The sequence below is a fragment of the Aquarana catesbeiana genome, linkage group LG07, assembly GCF_042186555.1.
Source record: "Aquarana catesbeiana isolate 2022-GZ linkage group LG07, ASM4218655v1, whole genome shotgun sequence".
Lineage (NCBI taxonomy): Eukaryota > Metazoa > Chordata > Amphibia > Anura > Ranidae > Aquarana > Aquarana catesbeiana.
In genome coordinates, this window is record NC_133330.1 from 232,132,062 (window position 1) to 232,156,897 (window position 24,836).

General features: G+C 40.9%; 1 protein-coding gene across 2 annotated transcripts in view; it reads left to right on the forward strand.

The window, feature by feature from the left end:
• Positions 1-24,836, forward strand: part of SNX7 (sorting nexin 7) — a 210,070-nt gene that overhangs the window by 119,345 nt on the left and 65,889 nt on the right. For both annotated transcript variants that reach the window (XM_073593096.1, XM_073593097.1), the window contains exons 5-7: positions 533-731; positions 2,997-3,196; positions 10,335-10,421. In XM_073593096.1, the coding sequence (XP_073449197.1) occupies positions 533-731; positions 2,997-3,196; positions 10,335-10,421 (486 nt within the window). The remainder of the gene's footprint in view (positions 1-532; positions 732-2,996; positions 3,197-10,334; positions 10,422-24,836) is intronic.

Below are 24,836 nucleotides of genomic sequence, written 5' to 3' on the forward strand. Positions count from 1 at the left end.
CATTCATCAGCATAGATCAACATCAGCTCAATGCAAGGGGAACATGAAAAACAATTGTTCTCAATGTGCCCTGTTTACATCATTCATGTGCAGTGGTGTGCCCTGTTTAAAAATGCAGCATGTATACCTCTATACACAGTGCAATCCACTGCAGCTCATGTCACCACAACACACACGCTGCGGTGCATAGAGTTAAATTGTCATTTTGTGACACTTCAGTTAAAAAAAAGTTTAACTGAAGTTAAAAGTTAAAAAAAAAGTAAACAGCTGTTTTGCAACAAAGCACTGCACCGCGCCTACACAAATTTATACCAGCCCACACATTTTAGCTTATGGGCTAGTGTAAATGAGCCCTAATCGGCTTTTACCAGCAGTCTGAGGTTCATTGTAGTTTGGTGTTTGCATGCTACTGGATTTAATTTTGCCCTTTCAGAACTTAAGTCATATCCTCTATCCTGCAGTATGATTAAAGGCTTAGGAGATGGCAGGGAAGAGTAAAGTTAAATGACTCTTGTTTTTTTTTTTTTTTTAGGAGCTAACATCTCACAAAAAGCAAGGTCCTGGACTTTTCAGCAGAATGGGCCAGACGCTCAAGGCTGTAGCATCTTCTGTGCGGGGAGTTAAAAATCGCCCTGAAGAATTTACAGAGCTGGGGGAGTATGCGGAGGCTTTTAGCCAGAAAATAAATGTTTTAGATAAAGTGTCTCAAAGGATCTCTAAAGAAGAAAAAGGTATGGGGTACTTATAGATTTCAGCATTCTTAGGACTTTTTGTGATTTGTAAATGAAGTCCACCAAAAACGAATAGTTCAGCTTTCTGAATTACACTGTATTTATAAGGCATGGGTACCCTTGGCTTGAGCCACAGTCTTGCTCAACTTTTTCTTCACACAGCGTGATCGCTGGACTTTTGGATGTAGGCAAACAAATCTTCTGATTTCTGTACTTTGATTTTTGTGATATGGGCATGTTTAGCTCTCATGGTAGAGTCCATGGCAGACAGGAACTATAGTTAAGGACCTGGTAACCAGCCCACTTTTATTAAAAATGATTAACAAAGTCTCTTTATAACCTAGGGGTTACTCACATGGGTTTTAGCTTCACACCAAACCAAAAATTGCCAAGCCACCTGGTTCTTAAGCTCACTCAGCTTTAACTGCAGTACGGGCCCACTCTTAGCCCCTAGGTGGAAGTTCTCCTGATACCCCACTCCTCTGCCACTCACAGATTCCTCTGGAATCTCTCCCAGTTGCCTCAGCTCTAATCTCCCAGAGTCAGCTAGCCCAACTCTCTGTCCAGTGGCCTTGAACCTCTCCCACATAGTGCTGTCTCAATATTGCCTTGGTCTTCAGACAGGAACACACCTACCTACTGACTGCAGCAACTGCAACAACTCCAGTGCTACCTGCTCCCCTGAGCTATGCTCAGATCTGTCTTGTATTGATCATGCATACCTGTACGCTCACATAGACTGCATAGTCAAGCAAATCCTGGACACTAGATTGAAGGTTTCTTCTGCCCAGGACACTCTGGAACCTTCAAGCTCCTTGTCCCGATCCAGAACTACCAAATCTGGAGAAAACCTACAGCACAGCTTTCTCCAATCACTATAAACATGCCAGAGCCTCTCAAATGGCACCTTTGAGATTCCAGTGTCCTTTATATGCAAATTTGCTAAATTCTTAACATGGCAGGGCCTCTCCCTATCACAGTCATTAAACATACGAGGGGCATTCACGTCAAACCAGGACTTTTAGTTTTACAGGTATAAAAAGGAATTCTAGTCTGGCGGTACTACACGCAGTAGTAATTGACAAGTGTGTCCTATTACTGATAGGCGGCACACATGTCGCAGGCCAATCCAGAGACCGCTAATCAAGATGGCAGACAAGAGTGTTAGTGAGTGCATGGAACAGCGTGTGGTCATGAAGTTTCTTGTGAACGAAGGCGTATAACCCACGGATATCTGCAGAAGACTTCAAGCACAGTACGATGATGAGACGCTGAGCCGCAGTAAGACATTTGAATGGTGTACACGTTTCAAAGATGGCCGTACGTTCGTCCATGATGATCCTGGCCGCGGTGGTTCCCAGCCCACAGCAGTCATTATTGTGAACATTCAGCATGTTGAACACCCGATCTTGGATAATTGATGCATAACCTGTCGTGAGATTGCACAGGAGACTAATTTTTCTGTGGGAATGGTGAACTCCATAATTCACGAACATTTGCATTTTTGAAAAGTCAATGCACGCTGGGTACCAAAGACAGCTTTCCTCTTTTCTGAGTGATGTGCATAAGTGTCTGTGGAAAAAACTGCCTGTTTGATCACTATTTAATACATGATACAGAATTTTCAGAGATTTATAGATTATACCGTATTAAAAAAAACAGTCTGCTTTCGAGCTAGCTGTGTTTGCTTGAAATTTTGAGCAGTCATTAGGTAAGGGATGAGTCAATGCTATGAATTATTCACTAGCAAGTTTCAGCTTGTGCTATTGAACTCTGTACACAGACTTATTATATTAAAATATATATATCTTTTTTTTTTTTTTTTTGCACACACCATGGCAATGCAGTGGTGTGCACCGGCCACATTGGCGACAAGGCCTTTTGTCATGTCTTGTGGTGGGACTGCACTGGAATAGCCACCCAACGCAGTCCCACATCACCTGTGTGTGAATGGACCACCTGGGCTAGCTATCTGCACTGATCACTAGTTCTTGCAGGAAACATCTGTGATATTCCCGGCTAAAAGATCATGACCCTAAAGTCAGATGATGAGGTCACACAACATCAAAGATGATTTGTTACTGGCTGGAACAAAAATGGGGGGAATCTCTAGAAGGGTGAGGGTATGGGTAAAATTCTGACTTGCCAGGAAATGGACTTTAAATGCACTCTGAAGCATTTCAAAATGTACAAAAATATCAGCCTACATCTGTATAGTCGGCTCTGTAATTTTTTTTTTTTTTTTCCTCTCCTTCTTTTATGTAGATTACTATGAAGAAATGAAAGAGTACGGTCCTATTTACACTCTGTGGTCAGCATCTGAAGAAGAGCTGGTAGACCCCCTGAGAGGGGTTGCAAATTGCATAGACAAGTGCTGCAAGATCACAGAAGCCTTGAATACTAAGCTCTCATGTGATCTGATTCCAATTATTCATGAATATGTCCTATACAGTGAAACACTGTCTGTAAGTATTGCTTTATTATGTACGTTTCATGTCGCACAGGGGATTACATTGAATCAATGGCACTAACATGATTAGCAGATTAAGTCTCCGACTTGGAGGTTTAGTTTTTCTTAAAAACCTTTCTCTTCTCACATTTGCCCCCATTTTTCTAATGCTTGCAGCTATTCCCTGACCATTAAAGTGAACTTGTCATTATGAATTATCATTTTCAAATTAATTAACACTGCACATAAGCAGTGGCCTATATATCAAGCTAACCATGTGTTATGTGTTACCTTTTTGTTGCATTTCACCAGTCTAAGGGATTCCAACACCACAAAGCTTATATAAGTCTGCTGAGTACTGTTTCCGAATGGACTATATCACATAATCTTCATCTAAATATTCTATTTTTCTGTGAAAAGTACATTGGATCTAATGCACCGTATTAATCTTCTATTCGCATTAAAGAGGAACCTTCATGGCTGGACTTGTGCAAGTTACAGAATATTCAGTTTTAAATCTTTATAATTTTGCAGACTGGCCTATGAAAGTAAGAAATCACACCCCCATTCTGTGAAAAGCATTGCACCAAAGATGCATAACATGGACCTGTCAGGTGGCAAATATGAGAGATCTTGTTAGAGTACCCTTACGTTGCAGACACCTGATGTGCACATGCTTGTTCTGGGTTAGTGACTCCGTAGTAAAGCAAGGATATGGATGATAATCTTAGATCCTGCAGATTTTACAACAAGGGTGCTTTAGTCTCTCTTACTTTTCTTCCCCCAGGGTTCCTCTGTGATAAAAAATATTTTCAGTTTCTTCATTTTTACATGATTGTTTACAAATGTAATTTAAAAATGGATCATTGCAAAAATTAGTTACACCTCCTGTTGATTTACTATTTTAAAGCGATTCACTAGTGATTGAGTCTAATAATTTTCACTCTTAGGCCCAGTTCACTCTGATGCGAGGAGCCTTTTGATTTTAGAGCACATATCTCAACAGAAGTCGCACCCAATTCAGTAAAATGGAACCTTTCTAATTGGTGCGACTTGAGTCGGAAAAAGGTTCCTGCACTACTTTTGGTCCGACTTCGGTATGACTTGCATTGCCTTCTGTTAAAGAGGAACCGCAGTCTGCTCACATAGTTTGTAACAAAAACATCTTTGCCATTCTGAAGCTTCCCTCCAGCCGCTTTGCATATTATTTTATATGTACTGTGATTCTGCCAAATATGCTGCAGAAATCTGCCTCCACTAAGTCTGGCTGCATCCATTTTAACTGTGGGCAGCTGTAGCTGATGCCTGTTCACTTCCTGGATTTACACACACAGAGGCACGCCTCAAGCTCTGCAGCTCTCATTGGCCCTCTTATGACTTATCCCTCCTCCCTGGCAAACTCTAACGAGAGTGAGAGAGCGTGCTGTGCATGATGTCATAAGCTTAGGCTAATGACCAGACAAGAAACAGGAAGTGGGCTGTAAAAGGTATTTACTGGCAGAAAAAAAAATGTTTTACTATCCAAAGTTAAAACAACAAGGCAGAGGATTTAAAAGATGGAAGGTTGAAGAAATGACTGAAGGTCCGCTTTAAAGAAGTCGCATGCAAGTCATGCTGAGGTCACGCTGGGATTCGGCTTCAGTGTTGCAGCATTGTGAACTTCAGGCAAACTGCTAAATACACGGATAAAATAAGGGAGCTGTTTTAACTTTTCAAGAGATTTACATTTCTGTCCCATCCAGTCCTATACTTTAAACAGCTCTGCTCCACAGCACAGTCCTGTCTGGCAGGGCATTATACCTGATTTTTTTTTCTGAGCTCATCTCTCTGCCATTCTGCTCCCTTGTTCTGTCAGCATGTTAGCACATGAGCACTGCGGCAGTACTGACTCCTTGTGCTGTTCTTCCTCAATTCAGGTAATTACACTGTTTATGTTTATTAATATATATAATTCTATATATTATATATATTTAAAGCGAAACTTCACCCAAAATGGGAAGTTCCCCTGTAAGTCCTCGTCACCACCTCCTCTACCATATTTGGCATATCTTTTTTTTGGGAGGGGAGTGGTTTTGACAGGCACCCATTCCCACTTCCGTTCGGATCATGTGGGCGATTCGTGTGGAAGGCCCCCCCCCCAATGTTCCGGGACATGTCACTGGTCCCATAAGACCGCGGGACCATTCACATAGCACAGTGCAGCAGGCAACCGGCTGCGAAGCCGAAAGCAGCATAGCAAGATCCCTGGAGAGGTAGGTGTCCTTTTAATTTTAAAGCGGAGCGCCGCCGAAAAATTTTTTTTTAAAAGTCAGCAGCTACAAATACTGCAGCTGCTGACTTTTAAAACATGGACACTTACCTGTCCAGGGCGCCCGCGATGTCGGCACCCGAGGCCGAAGCGTCTCTCCGTCCTCGGGTGCTGCCGCCTCCATCTTCGGTAAGGGAATCAGGAAGTGAAGCCGAGTCGCGCAGCGCAATACGGATGGTCCCTGCTGCCTCTGGGACCCGTGTGTTTCCCAGCAGGCAGCGGGGAGGGAGCAGGAAGTGGCGTAAATAACCGCAGATTCTGCAGCTATCTATGCCGGAAGTGGGTACAGATACCTGTAATATACAGGTATCTGTACCCCCCTCCCCCCTGAAAGGTGCCAACTGTGTCACCGGAGGGGGGGAGGAATCTGATGAGTGGAAATTCCACTTTTGGGTGGAACTCCACTTTAAAGTCAACAGCTACAGGATTTATAGCTGCTGATTTTTAACCACTTGCCTACCGGGCACTTCTCGCATACATACATACATACATACATACATACATATATATATATATATATATATATATATATATATATATATATATATATATATATATATATATATATATATATATATATATATATATATATATATATATATATATATATATATAATTATATTGCAGAGGCTCTATAAAATAAAATGATGGGTGTTGCAGTTTTTTTGTCAGACAGTATTAGTGCAGCGGTTTTTCAAACAACATTTTTTTTTTTTTCTTTTAATGAATTTTATTGCACACAAACACAATACCATTTCTTTTGTAAAATATAAAAGACAATGTTACGCTGAGTAAATAGATACCTAACGTGTCACGCTTTAAAATTACGTCCGCCAGTGGAATGGCACCAAACTACGGTACTTAAAATTCTCCATAGGCGACACTTTAAAAAGGCCTTTACAGGTTACCAGTTTAGAGATACTCAGGAGGTCTGGTGCTAGAATTATTGCTCTCACACTAACGTTTGTAGTGACACCTCACATGTGTGATGGAATCACCATTTACATATGTGTGTGGGACCTACGTGCCCATTCACATTTGCGCGTGAGCACAGGGGTACTTTAATTTAAATTATTATTATTTACATTATTTACATTTATTTATTTAAATGATTTAAATTTATTTTTTTTTACTTTATTTTAATTACAAGGCATGAAGAACATTCCTTGTGATGGCCTAGGCAGTGACATGTCCACTTTGAGAGATCTGGGGTCTATTAGACCCCTGATCTCTCTCTCCTGCCTTCTCCATGCAGCTGTAGCCATGATCCTGGTATATAACCACTTAAACCTGAGGACTATGGGTATGTTCTATTGTGGGAAGTGGTTAATTTTCATAATTGTGCAGGTTAATGATGAAAGATTTACAATATGTCCCCTTACTCCGCTTCTAATTTGTGTCTGATTCTTCATCTTTACTTTAGGGGATTATGTATCACTTGAAGTCTAATTGATGTCCTGCCAAGTATATAGTTTCTAGGTTCAGGTTCCAACAGTTCTTAGCCTTTAAGTGTCTTTAGACCCTTTATCCCCTTTACACATACTGAACCCGACACAAAGTAAAGTTACATAAGGGCAAAAAAAAAACTTAAGTAACCCTGCACAATTATAATTTAAGACTGACTATCCAGACTCATGCATAAGCCCAATTTGACCTGGTTTTCTTTTGACAAAAAAAGGACTGGAGTATGATGACCAGCTTTCTACTTGCCTTAATCTCTTAAACTACAAAACCTGTTTTTAATAACAGTATACAAATGGCAGTATCCGCATGACCACTCAAGGCAGGTCAGCTAATATAAACCTGCTTTCTGTGCCGAAAAGGTAATGCATTCTATTTACTGCAGAACTCCTAAGCAACTAGATTTTCATAACCTCACAATTCAGCTCTTCTTTTAAAGGAGGTTGTCCTGAAGTGTTGAGGTGTTTTTTGTAATGAAAACACATTAATGTGGTTTACAAATTCATGTTTTCTTAAATATATTTTATTTGAAAAATAATAATCTATTGTAAAATATACAGGCATTCTCTCCAGAGAGGACAGCTGCTGCATGTTTGGAGGTCTTAACTGTTTAAAGTCTGTGCAATTCAAGCTAAACATATGAGTAAAAAAATAGATTGAAATTTATTCGGTTCATCAGGGAGCGGACAAATTTCGATCCATGTATGGACAGGCTGGTTGTACAGAAGTCAATCTACCAAATGACCACTGTAGAACTGCCCTGTCAAGTTTTTTCCAATGGATTAGTGCCTCTTTCCATATCCGGCAGCACTGATCAGTTTATTTGGACAGCAGGGAAGTCTCTGCGCGTCAGAATACAATAGTGCAGCAGGGAGGATTCCCTGATCCACATAGTATGTGGATCGGGGAATCGAGTAAGTTTTTCATTCGACCCGCTGGTTGAATGAAAAAAATTACTAATGTGTGGGCTGCCTAAAACAGAATAACTGCGGTCTTCAGGTAAACCCACATGTCAGTAGATACATACATAGTAATGCCAGCTGATGCTGTAAAAGTTGAACTTGACTTGGCTCCTCTTGTGGTGCTAAAGGCTAATATAAATGGTCAGGAGTGCATATTATAATAGTTTTGGTTAATTGTTTATTACAAATGTATACATTTTTGATTGATATTTTATACTTTTTTGCTATTTATGGAAAATCTGTATTGTGCAAATAAAAATGTAATTGAGAAGAACCCATTACACAGATGCTAGAGTGGTGTAAATCCTCAGAACAAATGGATACAGAGTCGGCAAATAAATGGCCAGGTCAGGCACAAACAAACTGATCTTAAGCAGAGTCCAGGTTTCAAACAGGTAGACAGGCAGCATACATGTCATAGCTTTCAGACCGCAGACCAGAAAACAAAGCGAGAAACCAACAATGTTTTTTTTTTTTTTGTTTTTTTGTTTTTTTTTATTCCTGAACGTTTATTTTAATCCTACTTTTAGCCAATAACTACCATTGCAACCTTTTGGCTGAAAAAAATAAACCAAGAGCCAAAGCCTCCTATTATAGACCTATATTGACTGACTATTAGAAAGCAACTTAAAGGAGAAGTATGGCAAAAGCTATTTTGGCTAAACTTCTTCTGTAGGTCACAGGAGTGCAGTTCGTTCTACACTCATGTGACCCGATTTCAGCCGATGGTGGGCTAAAGTCCGCTGTTGGCTGACGTCCCTCAGTCAGTCCAGAATCGTGAAAGATTCGTTCACATCAAATAGGTCCGACCCCGAAAAAGGTTTGGTTCCCATAATCTAGTGTAAATGTTCAGTAATTTTCTATGTGAGATGTGTTGAGTCGTAATTATATGTTTGAGTAGGAGTGTGTTAGGTGCTGGACTGCATATTTGTTATTGCAAAGAAAGAAGGTGGTGAACATGTTTAAGTGGAACTTTAGTCAGACAATTAAGGCCTGATAGATTGATTCATGCTGCCCCCTTTTGCAGGTATAACTATGTAAAATGTTAAAAATAAGTGACTATACTGTTTAAGATCCAGCAAGGCTCTTTTTTGGGTCTTGAACCGAGCAGATCCATCATCCATATAGATGTACTTTCTCCCTCCTGCTCTGTTTAAACATTGCAGGCATTTAAGATAGTAAGAGCGGGTTCTTTTATCCTCTCCATTAGATGCTGCATCTGTCCCCCGCCATCTCTGCACTGAGAACCGAGCCACCGAACACCGCTGATGGCTCGGTTTTCACAGATCCCCATGAGAAGAGCTGCTCACAGTCAGCGTCTTTCCTCTCTGCTTCTCCATGCTCATTGGAGCGCTGAGCTGTGGAGGGACGGGAGGTGCCCATCTCGGTGTCACGCTGAGACTGCCATCAGTCAGGGAAGTTGGTGGATCCAGACTTGGAAGTTGGGATGACGTGTTGCCTCGACTGATGACAGTGATGTCAGCGGAGAGCGGACTGCAGACCGCTCTCCGCTGAAAACGGGTCACAGGAGTGCAAAACAAATTGCACTCCTGTGACCCAGAGGAGAAGCCCAGCCTAAAAAGCTCAGGCTGGACTTCTCCTTTTAAGGTAAAAAAAACTTCTACATGCAGTAGACCCCCTATATACATACCTGAGCCCGATATCGATCCAGAGATGTGCATGGCTCTCTCCTCCGTGCATTGAGAGGCTGCAGCAACTGATCATGCTGCTGTCGATCACAGCCAGTGAGAGGACAGCGGGAGCAGGACCGAGCTCGGGAGAGAGTATACACTAGTAAGGGACTTGCTATAGCTATATAATCAACAGGGGGGAGGAGCCCAGAGTACCAGTAGGGGACCCCAGAAGAGAAGAATCAAGGTTGCTCTATGCAAAACCATTGCACAGAGCAGGTAGGTATAACATGTTTGTTATTTTTAAAAAATTGCATTTAGAATCACTTAAAATAATAGTGTCTTATCTTCCTGATATTCCCTCCTTTCTCCTGGCAGCAGAGCTATGAACTTCAGCACTGTGAAGCTTCTAAAGACTTTTTCTGGCTGAGCTAAGACATATAATCAAGGCTGGAAATACACATTTAAATGACAGAAAGTGACCTATAGTTTTTAAGACCAAGGATAGGGGAAGAGTTCTCAGTAAGGAAGCGACTGCTCTGGGCTTCCACAAAATGGCAGCATCTGGCAAGAAGAAATAGGAGCAATGCTGGAGGCAATTTACATCACACACTAATTGGTATAAAAAGGATAAAGTGGTTATCCTTTTAAAAGAAAATCATGAATTTGTAACAAGATCAATTTTTTTTAAATACTATCCTATGATTTGTTGAAGAAATTCTCATTGTAAGAGGTATTATTATTATTATTATTATTATAATTTTGTTTCTTTTAATACTGTTTTTACATAAGGGTGTACTGAAAAGAAGAGATCAAATTCAGGCCGAGCTTGATGCCAAAGTGGATGCTCTGGTCAGTAAGAATGCAGATCGAGAGATAGTAAGTATATATTTGTGTTTATCTCAGACTTTTTTTTTTTTTTATGCAAAGGAGTGCAGAACTATGACATACATACTATTAATTCTTGGAGTCATGTATTAATTTTAAATACTTTTTAAAACACGGGTAGCATGTGAATGAGTTCACAGAGATCCTAGGCCTCATTCACACTGGCACTGTCAAACCTGCATTTATTTGCATTGGAGACATTTCTAAATGCATATAAATAGAAGTAATGCTTTTTCAGTGGTGCCATTCAGACTGTGTTTTAGATGCAGTCACTGTTGGTTGCTTTTAGAGAAAATAGAATTCTGTGCTCCAGGATCCAATTAGACACTAGATGTGGCTAAACTTGTGTCAATGCATGTAAATGTGCCAAAATGCAGCCAAACATTCTTTAAAACAGCAAAAAGTAATCTGGGCGGCATAAAAAGTTGTTTATACAACTCAAATGATTTTATACTGCGTTTGGAAAAGATAAACGCATTAATGCTAGTGTGAATGAAGCCTTAATGCTATTGCCAGACCGTACAACCCAGCTAAAATGAGCTAAACCTGTGCCCAGAATATGTTTTTTTTTCCCCATTTTCTCAACAAAGAGTAAAAGCACTGGTAAATAAATAGTTCCTCAGAAATTGTGAAGATACCTCTCTTCAAAGTTCACAACAGAGGCACTAAAATCTCAGCTCCTCTCATGATTTTCTATGAAAGCTAGCAGACTCTTGGAAGCCTAGCAGCTTTCTAATGTAAACGCACAGCACAACTTACTGAACCCCATTGTACAAACTGTACTGCAGGCCCCCCTTTTTCTTACCTGAATCAGATCGTTTCAGCGACAGGGAGGAGCACAGCAGCTCCAGCCGCTATCTTGGGTCCTCATTGGATAGATTTATAGCAGCAGGAGCCATTGGCTCCCACTGCTGTCAATCAAATCTAGTAACATGGGGGATGGGGCTGAGTCCTGCTGTCTGTCAATGGCTGCAGCAGAAGGACTCGGGAGTGTGCTCGCACAAGTGGCCTTCATGGTATGCGGCTCTACATGGGGGCACTCGAGAAGAGGAGGAGCCTCAGAAAAGGAGGATTGGGGCCACTCTGTGCAAAACCCTTGCACAGAGAAGGTAAGTATAACATGTTTGTTGTGTAAAAAACAAAACAAAAAAAAAACAAAGCTTTGCAATCACTTTAAGGTCTTTGCTGTGATCTTGAATTACTTCACAGTACAACCAGCTAGAATCAGTTTGTGTACACAGGAAAAACAACGTGGCGAGGGCATGTACGTAAACTCCGCCTTACACGTTTCGTCACAAATTACGCCATCAGGAAGGAGTTTGTTTGTCACAGTGCGTCTGACTGTTTGTGCCAGCGGCTTTTCACACAGTTTTTTTTTTTTTTTATATACTTTTAGTTTTAGTCGGCGTGTTTTCTTTGCATTTGAACTAACTCTTGTAGTGCATGGGGCCCCACTTCAATGATGGATTTTTTTAAAATTCCTGAAGTTAAGCTTTAAAGCTATTTTATGGCTTGTTAAAAATATGCAGATACCTGTTGTTCATAGTCTGGGACTATACTGTACCAAGCCTAATATAAGTTTAGTAAATAACAGTATGTATGGGTTTCTCAGGTTTCTTTTTACACCTTTCTGCTGCAGCTGTCACGTGATCTGCTGCCTCCTCACTGTCTGCATATTAGCATGCAGTTACCTGATATAATTAATGCTAGATCCACTCACTGAAATCTTCTGTTACCCATGAATCAGTATTTTACCTCTACCTGAAATTGTTCCAATATCTTTTCTTCACTTCTCATGGAATCTCAGTTATCACCATTCAGTGGTATGGTAGTGTAGTTTTATAAATATTAGTGGTGTAAGGCATCAAATATATTTTGGATGCCCTTCATGAATTACACAATTTGTGTTCACAGCTTGTTTGTAGTAGAACAGGCCAGACACATTAAAAGACAAGTATGGGAATTCAAAAAATAAACATTTATACTCATGTAGGTGGATGCAGTTTGATGCTGCATCTGTCCCCCGCTGCCTCTAAGACCGAGAACTGAGCAATCAAAGACTACTGATCGCTCAGTACTTGGTCTTCAGTGAGCAGAGAACCAGTGACTGTCATTCACTGGCTCTTTGCTTTGCCCCTCCAGTGCTCATTGGAGCGCTGAGCTGTGAAGGGGGGCCGGGGCGGCTGGCTCAAGCTCTCAGCAGCACACTGAGAGGCTGAGTCAGCTGCCGGTGAGGCATCTGGGTGGAACCTGACATTAAAGTCGAGATTGATCCAGAGCCTGGATGTGTCAGCCAACAGCTTGCTGTCGGCTTAGTATGGGTTACAGGAGTGCAGAACTAAATGTAATCCTGTGACTCGCAGGAGAAGTAGGTCCAAAACAGCTTTGGCCCTACTTTTCTTTTAAGATTTTCCAGCAAGTGGAAAATTCCTTGTATGACATAATGAGCACTTTTGATATTGGATGCACTCGTTCTTGTCTCCTACTCCTAAAGGATCCAATCCTTACCAAAGCTTTGTTTTTTGCTCTGTATAACCATCCAAAAGGCCCTTTAGGGCTGCAATGCATTATCGTGTGGCAAAGTGGACTATGCTAAAGGACAAGTCCAAAATGTGCCCTCTGAATATATGAAACTAAGCCATGCTACACCCCTCTTCAGCCTTGCACAAGTGCTTGCATATTTCCTCCAACAACAGCTGCCTCCAGCAATTTTTTACAGCCCAGCTGATAAAAATCTAGGGGTAAAATGTTAACACCCACGCATTAATGTCTCATAGACTTGAATAGAATGGACTGTACTGCTAAAGCATTGTACAGCCTGGCATTAGATTTTTACTGGTAGAAATTTAGACAGTGCAGGAGGCCTCTATTGTTGGCGTTACGTAAACAATTGTGGGGGAATGATGGTTCAGCTGTGTACTTATGCGGGGCTAGAAGCAGTGGGATATTGCTTATTGCAGAACTTGTCCTTCAATTTTGTCCTTTAATTCAATAATTTTTAATAGACTGGCAGCACACCCTTAATGCACTTCCCTTTTTCTTTTTTTTCTTTTTTTTTTACGCGTTCCATCATAATAATAAAACACAGAGTTTACTTTTCCCTGTCGTTATTAAGAAAAAAATTAAAGGCAGCTTAATTACTTAGAAATCAAAATAGTAAAAAAAAAACTTCAGAAACCTATTTCTTCTCATCCTATGCAAGGTTATCTCAGCAGGTTTGCTTCCAAACCTCAAATGTTGGTCACGTAAGAGTGTTATTTTAAAGTAACAGAGAATGCTAGGTTAAAGCCTCTGGACAACATCTGGAGATTGACTACTACAGCTAATTAATGAGCCAGCCAGGGAAGCAATTACATAAAGCAAAGCACAGAGTAACAAACATCAATAAAAGATAAGTATTCATAGAGGGCAGCTGAAGATTTGGGAGTAAGGGATCAAAAAAACTTCAAATCAACTTTTATTCACAGAACCTTCAAACAAGCTCATCCAGGTTGCATCTCTTTAGATGTAAGTGACAGAGATAGTAATTCACATGTTGAATATCTTTTCCTTAATTCTTAATAAGGCTAGGGATATGAATTTTAACTTTTTTTTTTCTGGGTGATCTTAATGTCCTGTTACAAAAAAATATTTAAAGCGTATAAGCAAACAAAAGAACAAAGAACTATACCAGTGTTGCCTGTGGTCTCCCTGTAGCAATTAAGGCAGAGAAGGGCCCTAACCCAAAATAATTTTGATGAGACTTTGGTTCTATTATGCAGACTTGTTTTGCTACCCTAATTTTGAAGGTGTTTTTGTGGTTTTAGTTTTTAGATACAGTGCCTTCGAAAAAGTATTCACACCCCTTCTTTTTGTCATGTTACAGCCAAAAAATGTAAACGTATTTTATTGGAACATTTTGTGATAGACCAACACAAAGGGGCACATAATTGTGATGTGGAAGGAAAATGAAAAATGGTTTTCATTTTTTTTTTTACAAATATGTTAAAAGTGTGGCGTGCATTTGTATTCAGCCCCCCTGAGTCAATACTTTGTAGAACCACCTCTTTTTGGGTATGTCTCCACCAGCTTTGCACATCTAGAGAGTGAACATTTTGCCCATTCTTCTTTGCAAAATAGCGCAAGCTCTGTCAGATTGGATGGAGAGTGTCTGTGAACAGCATTTTTCAAGTCTTGCCACAGATTCTCAATTGGATTTAGGTCTGGACTTTGACTGGGCCATTCTAACACATGAATATGCTTTCATCTAAACCATTCCATTGTAGCTCTGGCTGTATGTTTAGCGTCGTTGTCCTGCTGGAAGGTGAACCAAAGCCCCAGTCTGAAGTCTTTTGCAGAGTCAAACAGGTTTTCTTCTAAGATTGCCCTGTATTTGGCTCCATCCATCTTCCCATCAACTCTGACCAGCTTCCCTGTCCTTGCTAAAGAAAAACATCCCCACAACATGATGCTGCCACAACCATGTTTCACGGTGGGGATGGTGTGTTCAGGGTGATGTGCAGTGTTAGTTTTCTACCACACATAGCATTTTTCTTTTAGGCCAAAAAGTTCAATTTTGGTCTTATCTGACCAGAGCACCTTCTTTCACATGTTTGCAGTGTCCCCCACATGGCTTTTCGCAATTGGCAAACTGGATCTCTTATGGCTTTTTTCAACAATGGCTTTTTGATTGTCACACTTCCATAAAGGTCAGATTTGTGGGGTGCATGACTAATAGTTGTTCTGTAGAAAGATTCTCCCACCTGAGCTGTGGATCTCTGCAGCTCCTTCAGAGTTACCATGGGCCTCTTGGCTGCTTCTCTGTTGAATGCTTTCCTTGCCCAGCCTGTCAGTTTAGGTGGACGGCCATGTCTTGGTAGGTTTGCACTTGTGCCATACTCTTTCCATTTTTGGATGATGGATTGAACAGTGCTCCGTAAAATGTTCAAAACTTGGGGTTTTTATTTAATAACCTAACCCTGCTTTAAACTTCTCCGCAACTTTATCCCTGACCTGTTTGGTGTGTTCCGTGGCCTTCATGATGTTTGTTCACTAATGTTCTCTAACACACCTCTGAGGGCTTCACAAAACCGCTGAAATTAAATTACACACAGGTGGACTCTATTTACTAATTAGGAGACTTCTGAAGGCAATTGGTTCAACTAGATCTGAGTTGGGGGTATCAGAGTAAAAGGGGCTGAATACAAATACAGGACACACTTCTCAGATATTTGTAAAAAAAAAAAAAAAAAAAAATTTATCATTTTTCTTCCACTTCACAATTATGTGCCACTTTGTGTTGGTCTATCACATAAAATCCCAATAAAAGACATTTAAAGTGATTGTAAGGGTTCGTTTTTTTTTTTTTTTTATAACAAACATATACTTTCCTCCACTGTGCAGCTCGTTGTGCACAGAGTGGCCCCAAACATCCTCTTCTGGGGTCCCCTGGCGGCTCCTCCCCACATCAGATAACCCCCAAGGAGAAGCGCTTTCCCGGGGGGTTACCTTGCGGGCGCGCTCCCGTGTCCAGCATTCAGCGTCCATAGCCACCAAATGTATGACTCTGCCCCGCCCCCATCATTGGATTTGATTGACAGCAGCGGGAGCCAATGGCTGTGCTGCTATCAGTCTATCCAATCAAGAGCCGAGAACCCCGGGCAGAGGGACAGTGCGTCCCCGCCAAGTCAAGTCCCAGGGCTCAGGTAAGTAAAACTGCGGGGCTTGTCACTGCCAGGTGTTTTTTCCTGTATCCTATGCATTAAGGTGAAAAAACACAAGGGTTTACAACCCTTTTAAGTTTTTGGTTGTAACATGATAAAATGTGTCGAGGGGTATGAATACTTTTTCAAGGCACTGTATACTGTACCTCTGGAAGCAATAGGTTTAATGTAAATGAACATATCAGTGTGATGCATCTGCTTCCTTGTTATACCTTGCTAACCCTTTTGTCTTGCTATAAGTGGTTTCAGATTGTTGTACATGGATCCGATGGTTTGTAAAGGGGGCTTAAGTTCTTCTCAAAGCTGGATTAAGCGCCTCCCCTGCCGTCCAGTTACCCACTCAAGTTCAGGCTTTCTTTGAGTAACAGGAGACAAGAATGTTAACCCTGCAGTACATCCTGGACCTATGATCCAGGGAGGCTTGACACGGATAGATTTGAAGACTAAAATCTGTATCACAAGGTGCCTGCACTTTACCCCTGTTCCCTTAGAAAAATTTTAGGTTGGGTCAGGTTCACATTTGTATGTCTACAATGCCTAGCTATGTCTACTACATTCACGGGGCGGGGTGGAAGGCGTGGTGTCAGTCAGACTTTAGGGGCTGTATAAAGCAGAGGATGTGACTTTTGCAAACATTCTCTGCTGGAGAACTGTCAGTCAATGCATTAAATTAAAGTGATTGTTATATTTTAACTCTTGTATGCAACTATAATTGTTTTTCTTGTGAGAGGAGTGAAGGACACAGGAATTTGTATACAGTCAAGTTAGAGGCTGCTCACAGGAGAATTGGACATTGTCGGACAAAAAAAATTGTGAGCCAGCACAGTACCCTTCCTACTCCCGGCATTTCTCAGTGTTTTGCCCTCATCTAAGATGAATGGATGCCTTTTCTCTACTCTGCTCAGAAAAGTATATCCTTTTTACTAGCTCCTGTTTCTCTTCAATCAAGATTCCTGCTTTTCTCAGCCTGAATTTGTAGTGCCGTAACTGGACAATTGCAGGCCCAGCTTGGAATGAGACTTTAGACACAGGGTTCCAAATTGTAGCACTTTCTAGATCAGAGTGTACTGTGTTAGAAATGGAGTGCTTTCCAGGTCCAGAGCTGTGGCACAGTCCCAGGTGTGACCATGTATCTGAAAACTCACTTTCCCACTATTCAACGTTGACGAAGCACTAGCCCGTTGCTGCTTCTGACTGCAAGTGACACGTGGAACTCAACCATTTATCTTTGCTTCTGGCCTACATTGCCTTGGTCATATTCAGTTACCTGTTATACCAGGTTTGTAAGTATCTGAGACCAATCTTCTACCTCTCCATGGCAATGAATCATTTAAAGTTAGAGTGTCTAGAGCTCATAACAGCAGCCTTAGAAGTCTCCCATTGGGTTGCAGAACCCACATGCATGTCTTTTTGGAGCTTCCCTGGATGCCCTCAAGGATGTTACCAGGGGTAGGAGTACTCTTCTTCCTCAGCAGAAGAAGCCTAGGGCTCAGCCTGGGAAGGCTCACTCCTCATCAGAAGCCAGGAAAAGTCCCATTCATTACTCGTAGGCCTCAGACCCTGAAGTCAAATGCAAATATAGCTTCCAGTCTGCTCGCAAATACTGGACATCCAAGTCCCCCAAACTCTCAGATAAATCTTCTTTACCATGTGGAGGGATGGTTATTTGCCTTTGTGGACAATCGGTATTTCAGATACGTGGATGCAAGTTTCAAGGGGCTAAAACCTAGAATTTCACTCCCAGCCTCTTCCCCGGTTCATTATTTCTAACCTGCCTGTGTCACTGCACAGATTGGCAGATCTCCGTTTTATCTTTAACGGGTCTTCCAAAGCAGGGTGTTTTGCCATAGCCTCTGTGGTGGAACAGTTGCAGGGGTTCTACTTTAACCTAGTCAGTTTTCCAGACCAAAAGGGGGCATCTAAAAGTCCTATATGTCTTCATTTAGGCACAGACATTCTGCAAGGAATTCACAAGGTCTGTCATAGCCTCCCTTCATCAGGGGTCCTTTCTGGACTCCATGGACATCAAAGATACCTACTTGGCTGTCCCCATTTTCCAACATATATTCCTTTGGTTTGCTATGGGTCCTCTGCACTTTCAGTTTGTGGCCCTATCTTCTGCACCTCATTTGGTCACCAAGTCGCTGGCCTGTGATAGTCTTGATGTGCTCCCAGGACATCCCAGACTCTGACTCTTCCGCTGGCTCTTTGCTTCTGCATGAGTGTTCTGGGGATGATGGGAACCTCTTTCAAGGCAGTCCCATTTATCCAGTTCCACTGCAGACCCCTACAACAAAAAGTCTTGTAGTGGTACAAGTCAGTCCAGTTCTAGGACAAACCCAATCTCTTTGTCACCAAACACCAGGTTGTCCCAGGCTCGGTGGCTCAGGAATCCTGCTTTGGAGTTGGAGAAGTCCTTGCTTCTGACCTCTTGGAAGATTTTAACAGATACCAGTTTGTTGGACTGGGGTGGAGTCCTGGACACCTTGTCAGTGTAAGGGTCTTGAATGTTGGTAAAAATCTTGTCTTACATTTAACATTTGACAATTCCACTTGGAGGGTTATCAGATATGGATTTACTCAGACACTGTCACGGCAGTGGCATATATCAACGCAGATCCAGAAGCCTTGCTGCAGTAAGAGCAAGAGAATGGATCCTCTTGGACAGAACACAATATTTCAGCCTTGTCTGCCATTTATATCCTAGGTGTGGATTATTGTCAGAACAAATTAGACAAAAGCGCCACTACTTGAGTGTAGCATTTAATAAAACATATTAGTGAAATAAAAAACAATAAATTTGCACTCACATTTGAAAGACATCAAAAAGCGTATCAATACGTCTCCAGCAGGTGGCAATCTTCCAGGTGGTCAATGGTGAGCAAGCCCCTTCCATGTGGAAATGATAGTAAGGTGTTTGGAATCAGGAAGTAAACCAGGGGAACGCCAGGAAGAGCCAGCAAAAGCAGCAGTATGAGTGTGTATATCACATGGATGAGAACCACTGTGAACAGCAGGGAAGTGTTGCAGGCCCACAAAATGGCCATAATGTCATGTGTGGTGTCGATGGGCCTGGTTATGCATTTTTCACGTTGTGGTCCCCTTTGTCAAACCTCTAGCGGTTTGACAAAGGGGGCCACACAACACATGACATCATCATGGCCATTTTGTAGGCCTGCAACACTCCTGTCCACAGTTATTCTCATCCTTGTGATATACACACTCAATCTGCTGCTTTTGCTGGCTCTTTCTGGTGTTCCCCAGGTCTGCTTCCTGGTTCTAAGCACCTTACATCATATCCACATGGAGGGGCTTGTTCACCATCAACCACCTGGAAGATTGCCACCTGCTGGAGACTTATTGATATGCTTTTTAATGTCTTTCAAATGTGAGTGCATATTTATTTTTAATTTTACCAATATACTTTAATAAATGCTACACTCAAGTAGTGGTGCTTTTCTCTCCTTTTTTTTTCCTGTTTATACATGGTCTAGGTCTACTGGTGGGAGCCTCCCCAGAACCTTGGCAGAAAGACTGCTGATGCTGCCATAAAATTCATTTCATGCCACTGATTTTTTTTATGGACCTTTCTCAAGGACTAAAGACTCCTGTTGTTTGTTTATCTTTCCTTGCCCATTGTGGTTTTTTTTTTGGCAGTTGCACCAGTGCCCCCCCCCCCCCCCTGTTTTTTGCACCTGGGTATGTTTAGGGTGCTAATGCCCTTTACAGATCTTTTTTTAGTTACTGTAGACTATTGTCAGGCAGACTTCCTCAGCTGGCGGCACCTGAACCAGGAAAAGTGGTCCTTACACCAAGAGGTGTTCTAGAACTTGTCACAGGTGGGGCATGATGGATGTGGACCACCAGTGACAACAATTAACTGGGCAGGTTTGTGTCCAGGTACAGGGATCCTCTAGTGGAAGCAGTGGATTCTTTTGTGGTCCTGTGGGATCAGTACAGCCTGACCTGTACCATAGCTCTGGACTAGCCCAGGAGGATGTGGTACTCCAACCTGATTGTGTTCCTGCTGGATGCTCTGTGGGCTCTTCAGATCATCCATAGTTTGTGTCAAGGACTGGTTTACCACCACCTTTATGGTCACTGGCTTTACCAGAATGGCCGTTGAGCCCCAGGCTCTAGGAAACAGAGGCATCTCTGAATCGGTGATCCCCCCCCCAATGCTGAAAGCTAGGAAACCTACTTCCTGCAAGGTATGCTATCACACACAGAAGGCATACTCTGCTTGTTGTGAGGCAACACATTTTTATCCTACATAGTAGGCATACTTTGCTTAGTGTGAGGCAAGAAACTTTTATCCCACATAGTAGGCATACTTTGCTTGGTGTAGGGCAAGAAATTTTTATCCCAGGAAATTTGTGTGATGCATGTTAACTTTTTCAAACAGGCCCGAATCAACACTTAGAACCATCGAGGATGAGGTCTCTGTGATGGCTGTCTTGTTCCAGAGACCCCTGGCTTCCCTTTTTTTTTTTATCGCGATTTTTGTACAGGCTGTCTCTCGTGGCTCTCTTGTAACGCCGTAGGATTAAATGGTTCTGTCTGCACTTAAAGCTTTTTTAGAACGTATCATGGATAATCCCACTTTTACTCTCACTCAGCTGCTTGCATTTCTTGTTGCTATCACATCTGCAAAGTGTCTGAGCTGGCAGCCTTATGTAAAGAACCCTTTTCTGATCCTATACAAGGACAAGGTAGTGTTGAGACCCAGAACTTCCCCTCCTAAGGTAGTGTTGGACTTTCACCTGAACATCATTCTTACATCTCTCTGTCCAGCTCCAATTCCCCAGGAGATCTCCCTCCTTTGCCTGGATGGTTCATTCAGAAATACTGACTCTCTCTTTGTCTTTCCTGATGATCCTCAATCATAAAGGAGAACCAGCTCCTTGTTCCTCCATTTCTTGGTGACTCAGACAAACCGAGAGTAATGTGTTACACTTTCTTGTCAAGGTGCACTGTAGATCTGAGAGTACTTGGGCTTTTTGACATCATGCTACTGGGATTGCTGTACTTAGAATAAAATGTATTTCTTGAAGTTCATTGAGAGACACAGGAATTCAGATAAAGTTTGGTTACAGTGTCGTTTGCAGGAGAATTGGTAACTGGCAAGCAGAAAAATTGTGGGCCACTCCAACATTTATAAAACCTATCTTTGCATACCCAAGTATCTTCTAGTAGGAGCTGCAAGGGGCGGTTTTGATAAATGTGTAAAATTAGGTGGTTCATTTGCTTTCCTGTGATGTAAGATTTTGTACATTATTTACTTAACAAAATGGTAAAACGTGCAGTAGCATGTTAAGCAATATTCATTGTTTGGAAAATAATATATAGACTGGAAAGAAATGTTTGGGCACTTAGCCTGACTCAACCTTTATAAATGCATCCCAGGAAATCTGAAGTGTTGCCAGTAAACACTGAAGGTGCTTTTTCAGGCATTTTAGAGCTATAAATAGCACCTGAAAAGCGCCTCTCAAGTTACCCCAGTGTGAAAGCATGAGGCGGTGCGCTTGCAGGACCGAAAAAAAAAAAAGTCCTGCAAGCAGCGTCTTTGGGGCAGTGCGGGAGCTGTGTATACACCGCCCCTGCCCATTGAAATCAATGGGAAGCGCCTGGAAAGCGCTTCGGCAGCGGCGCTTTTAATCCCTTGTTAACCCCTTCCTGCCTGCACAGCCCCGGTAAAGGGCCGCTAAAATCTAGCGGCGTTTTACAGCTAACGCGGCCGCAGTAACAATGTGAAAGGGCTCTAAGACCTTGTTTTTTTTTTCTTTCTCCCATTTTTTTATAGCTCATCCTTTGTAAGTGTTCTATGTTCGGAATATTTCCTGTATTATTCATTTACCGTAGATTGGCTACAGTTTATTTCCTTAAGCCCTGTTTGAATGACGATCATTTTCTCTAATACATTTTCGCCATATACACTGTTTGTGATAAAATGTAATGAAACCCTTCCAATAAACATGTTTTCATATTTGAATTTGGGGTCTTTATGTTAAACAATCACTTTGCTAGCATATATCCCTTAGGAAAATGCAAGCCTAAAAACATTCTGTACATCAAAACATGATCATTCAATCTGGCCAATTACAAAACAATTGCAGATGCCAGCATAATATGCATGTTGTTTTTCCGTGCCAATTTCATATGCAGAAAACACAATCTGTGTATCATTTTCGGGTTCCTCTCACCCAAGGGATGTCCGATGGCTTGAAGATTTTTATGCATTTTTTTTTTTTCTGCAGATAAGAACGCAGATGGCATTTATCAGTGGCAGAGAGTGAGGCATTCTAGAAATGTGTGTAGCAGCTACTCAATACATTTATGCATTGCTCTTGTTTAGGCTGAACAGAACCTATGCATGTTATTTGATACTCCTATGTCATTTGGAACATTCTAATTGTTTTATGATATATCAATACTGAATTTAAAGTAGGGCTGCAACTAATGATTATTTTCAATTCATTGATTAGTTGGCTGATTTTATTGTTTCGATAAATTGGATAATAACCTTAAAAGTGTGGTGTATAATTTAGTTAATATGTAAAGTAAAACAAAAAAAAGGGGGGGGGGGGCAATTTATTCTTAAATATCTATATCCAGTGGTAAATATAAATAACCAACTATATGGTTAGGGAGCAAAATCTCTAATCTACTCTGAGAATAACAGACAGAAGAGATATACTGTATATACTGATAGAGGTTGAATCTGGTAAATATCCGACTCAGAGATCAAATTTTTTAATTGTAGAAAAAAAAAAAAAATTAAACACTGTTTTTGCCGATTTTCAGACAGAACTGTAATATATTATATGCTGGCCATACAAAAACAATGTCTTCCTTCAAAAAAAAAAAAATGTAATTTTAAGAACGTTTGTTCGATTTTCTAATCGTTAGTGTGGTCAAATCAATATTCGTTTTTGACCACAGTGATGGGAAAATCCAAAGGAGCAGAATAAAAAACCTCTTGGTCAAAGGAATTTTCAGACCGTGTATGTGGTTTTCGTTCAGAAGTTACATTCATTTTAAAACGGAATGTTAAAAGCAAGTTAAATTTTCAAATGACATTCTTTCATTCAGCGAATATACAAAGATTTTTTTTTTTTTGTATGAAAATCGATACATGTATGGCCAGCATATAAGGCTTGGGTCACACCTGTCCAGTTTGCTTTTGATTAGTTTCTGCAGTGCGTTTTGCATTTTTGCTCACGCGATTTTGCTGTTTTGTGTTTTTATGCTTTTTTTGGCCAATTTGTTGTTGGGTAGATTAAAAAAAAACACAAATCGCTGCAAAAGCACACTATATGCTTTATGATAAAAATACTAAAGCGCTGATATGATAAAAAACTGGAAGAATTAAAAAAGAATACTAAATGGCATCAGCTGCAACCATTCAAAAAGTGATCTGACACTAATTAGGTGAATAGCTGTGTGCTAATGGTGCGCTAATATCAACCTTTTATAATGCACAGTGTATACACATATAAAAATATGCCAATAGATTGTGACAAAAATATTACATGAACATATAAATGAAAAATTTTTTTTTTTTTACGTGAAAATATAAATTAAAACATCACAATAAAACAAATCCTCCATATATGAATGATTAGGAAAGTAGTGGTTGGATGTTCACCACCACCTATACCGTGCCCCCTCACCTTCCAAGCTAGGCATATAATGTCACTAGAATTTCCACATACATGTAACGATCAGATTCCAAAGTGTGGTATTTCAGAGTGGAATTAAGTTGCCACGAAAACTTTTCTCTGTTTATCCTTGGTGAAAAGCCTTTTACTCCTCCATGGATGTAAATTCTCAAAGAAAAGGGATAAATAACATCGCGCAATATTGTTTGGACAACTATGCTCAGTGTAACTAGAAATAAATACACTCACATATGCACAAATGTATCAAGCGTATCGTAACAGTCAGGCTTGTTGGCTTACTCCTCCTCACTGCACCTCCCGTGTGAATGAACACTGGAGAGACGTCACTGGCTCCTCCCTAATATATGCTTTATTGCAGCTTCTCTATTGAAGTCTATTGAATTAAAAAAAGCTCTGTTTTGCATTGAATAAAGTCCTTGACCCTTTCCAAATACGCAATGGTTGAAAAAAGCATAGATGTGAACGTGTCCCATAGGAAATCATGTTAAATGAACTGTAGTGCATTTCCACAGAAAGCACCAAAAAACGCATAGATGTGAACCAGTCCTAAGACATTTAGTAGCAGCAGCATGCCTTTTTTTTGTATCACCTGTCATCATGGGGGTTATAAAAAAATTATCCCTTTATAGTACAAAAAGAGCAGATAATCGCTACAATCAGGGGTTCATTTATACTGTGAAAAGGTGACAGTAATAATATATATTACCTTTATCATATATATAATAAATGCACCCAGAAGTAGGCTATATGGGCATTTTAACTAGGAGTCAGACATGAAGCTACAGTATCTCACAAAAGTGAGTACACCCCTCACATTTTTGTAAATATTTTATTATATCTTTACATGTGACAACACTGAAGAAATGACGCTTTGCTGCAATGTAAAGTAGTGAGTGTACAGCTTGTATAACAGTGTAAATTTGCTGTCCCCTCAAAATAACTCAACAAACAGCCATTAATGTCTAAACTGCTGGCAACAAAAGTGAGTACACCCCTAAGTGAAAATGTCCAAATTCGGCCCA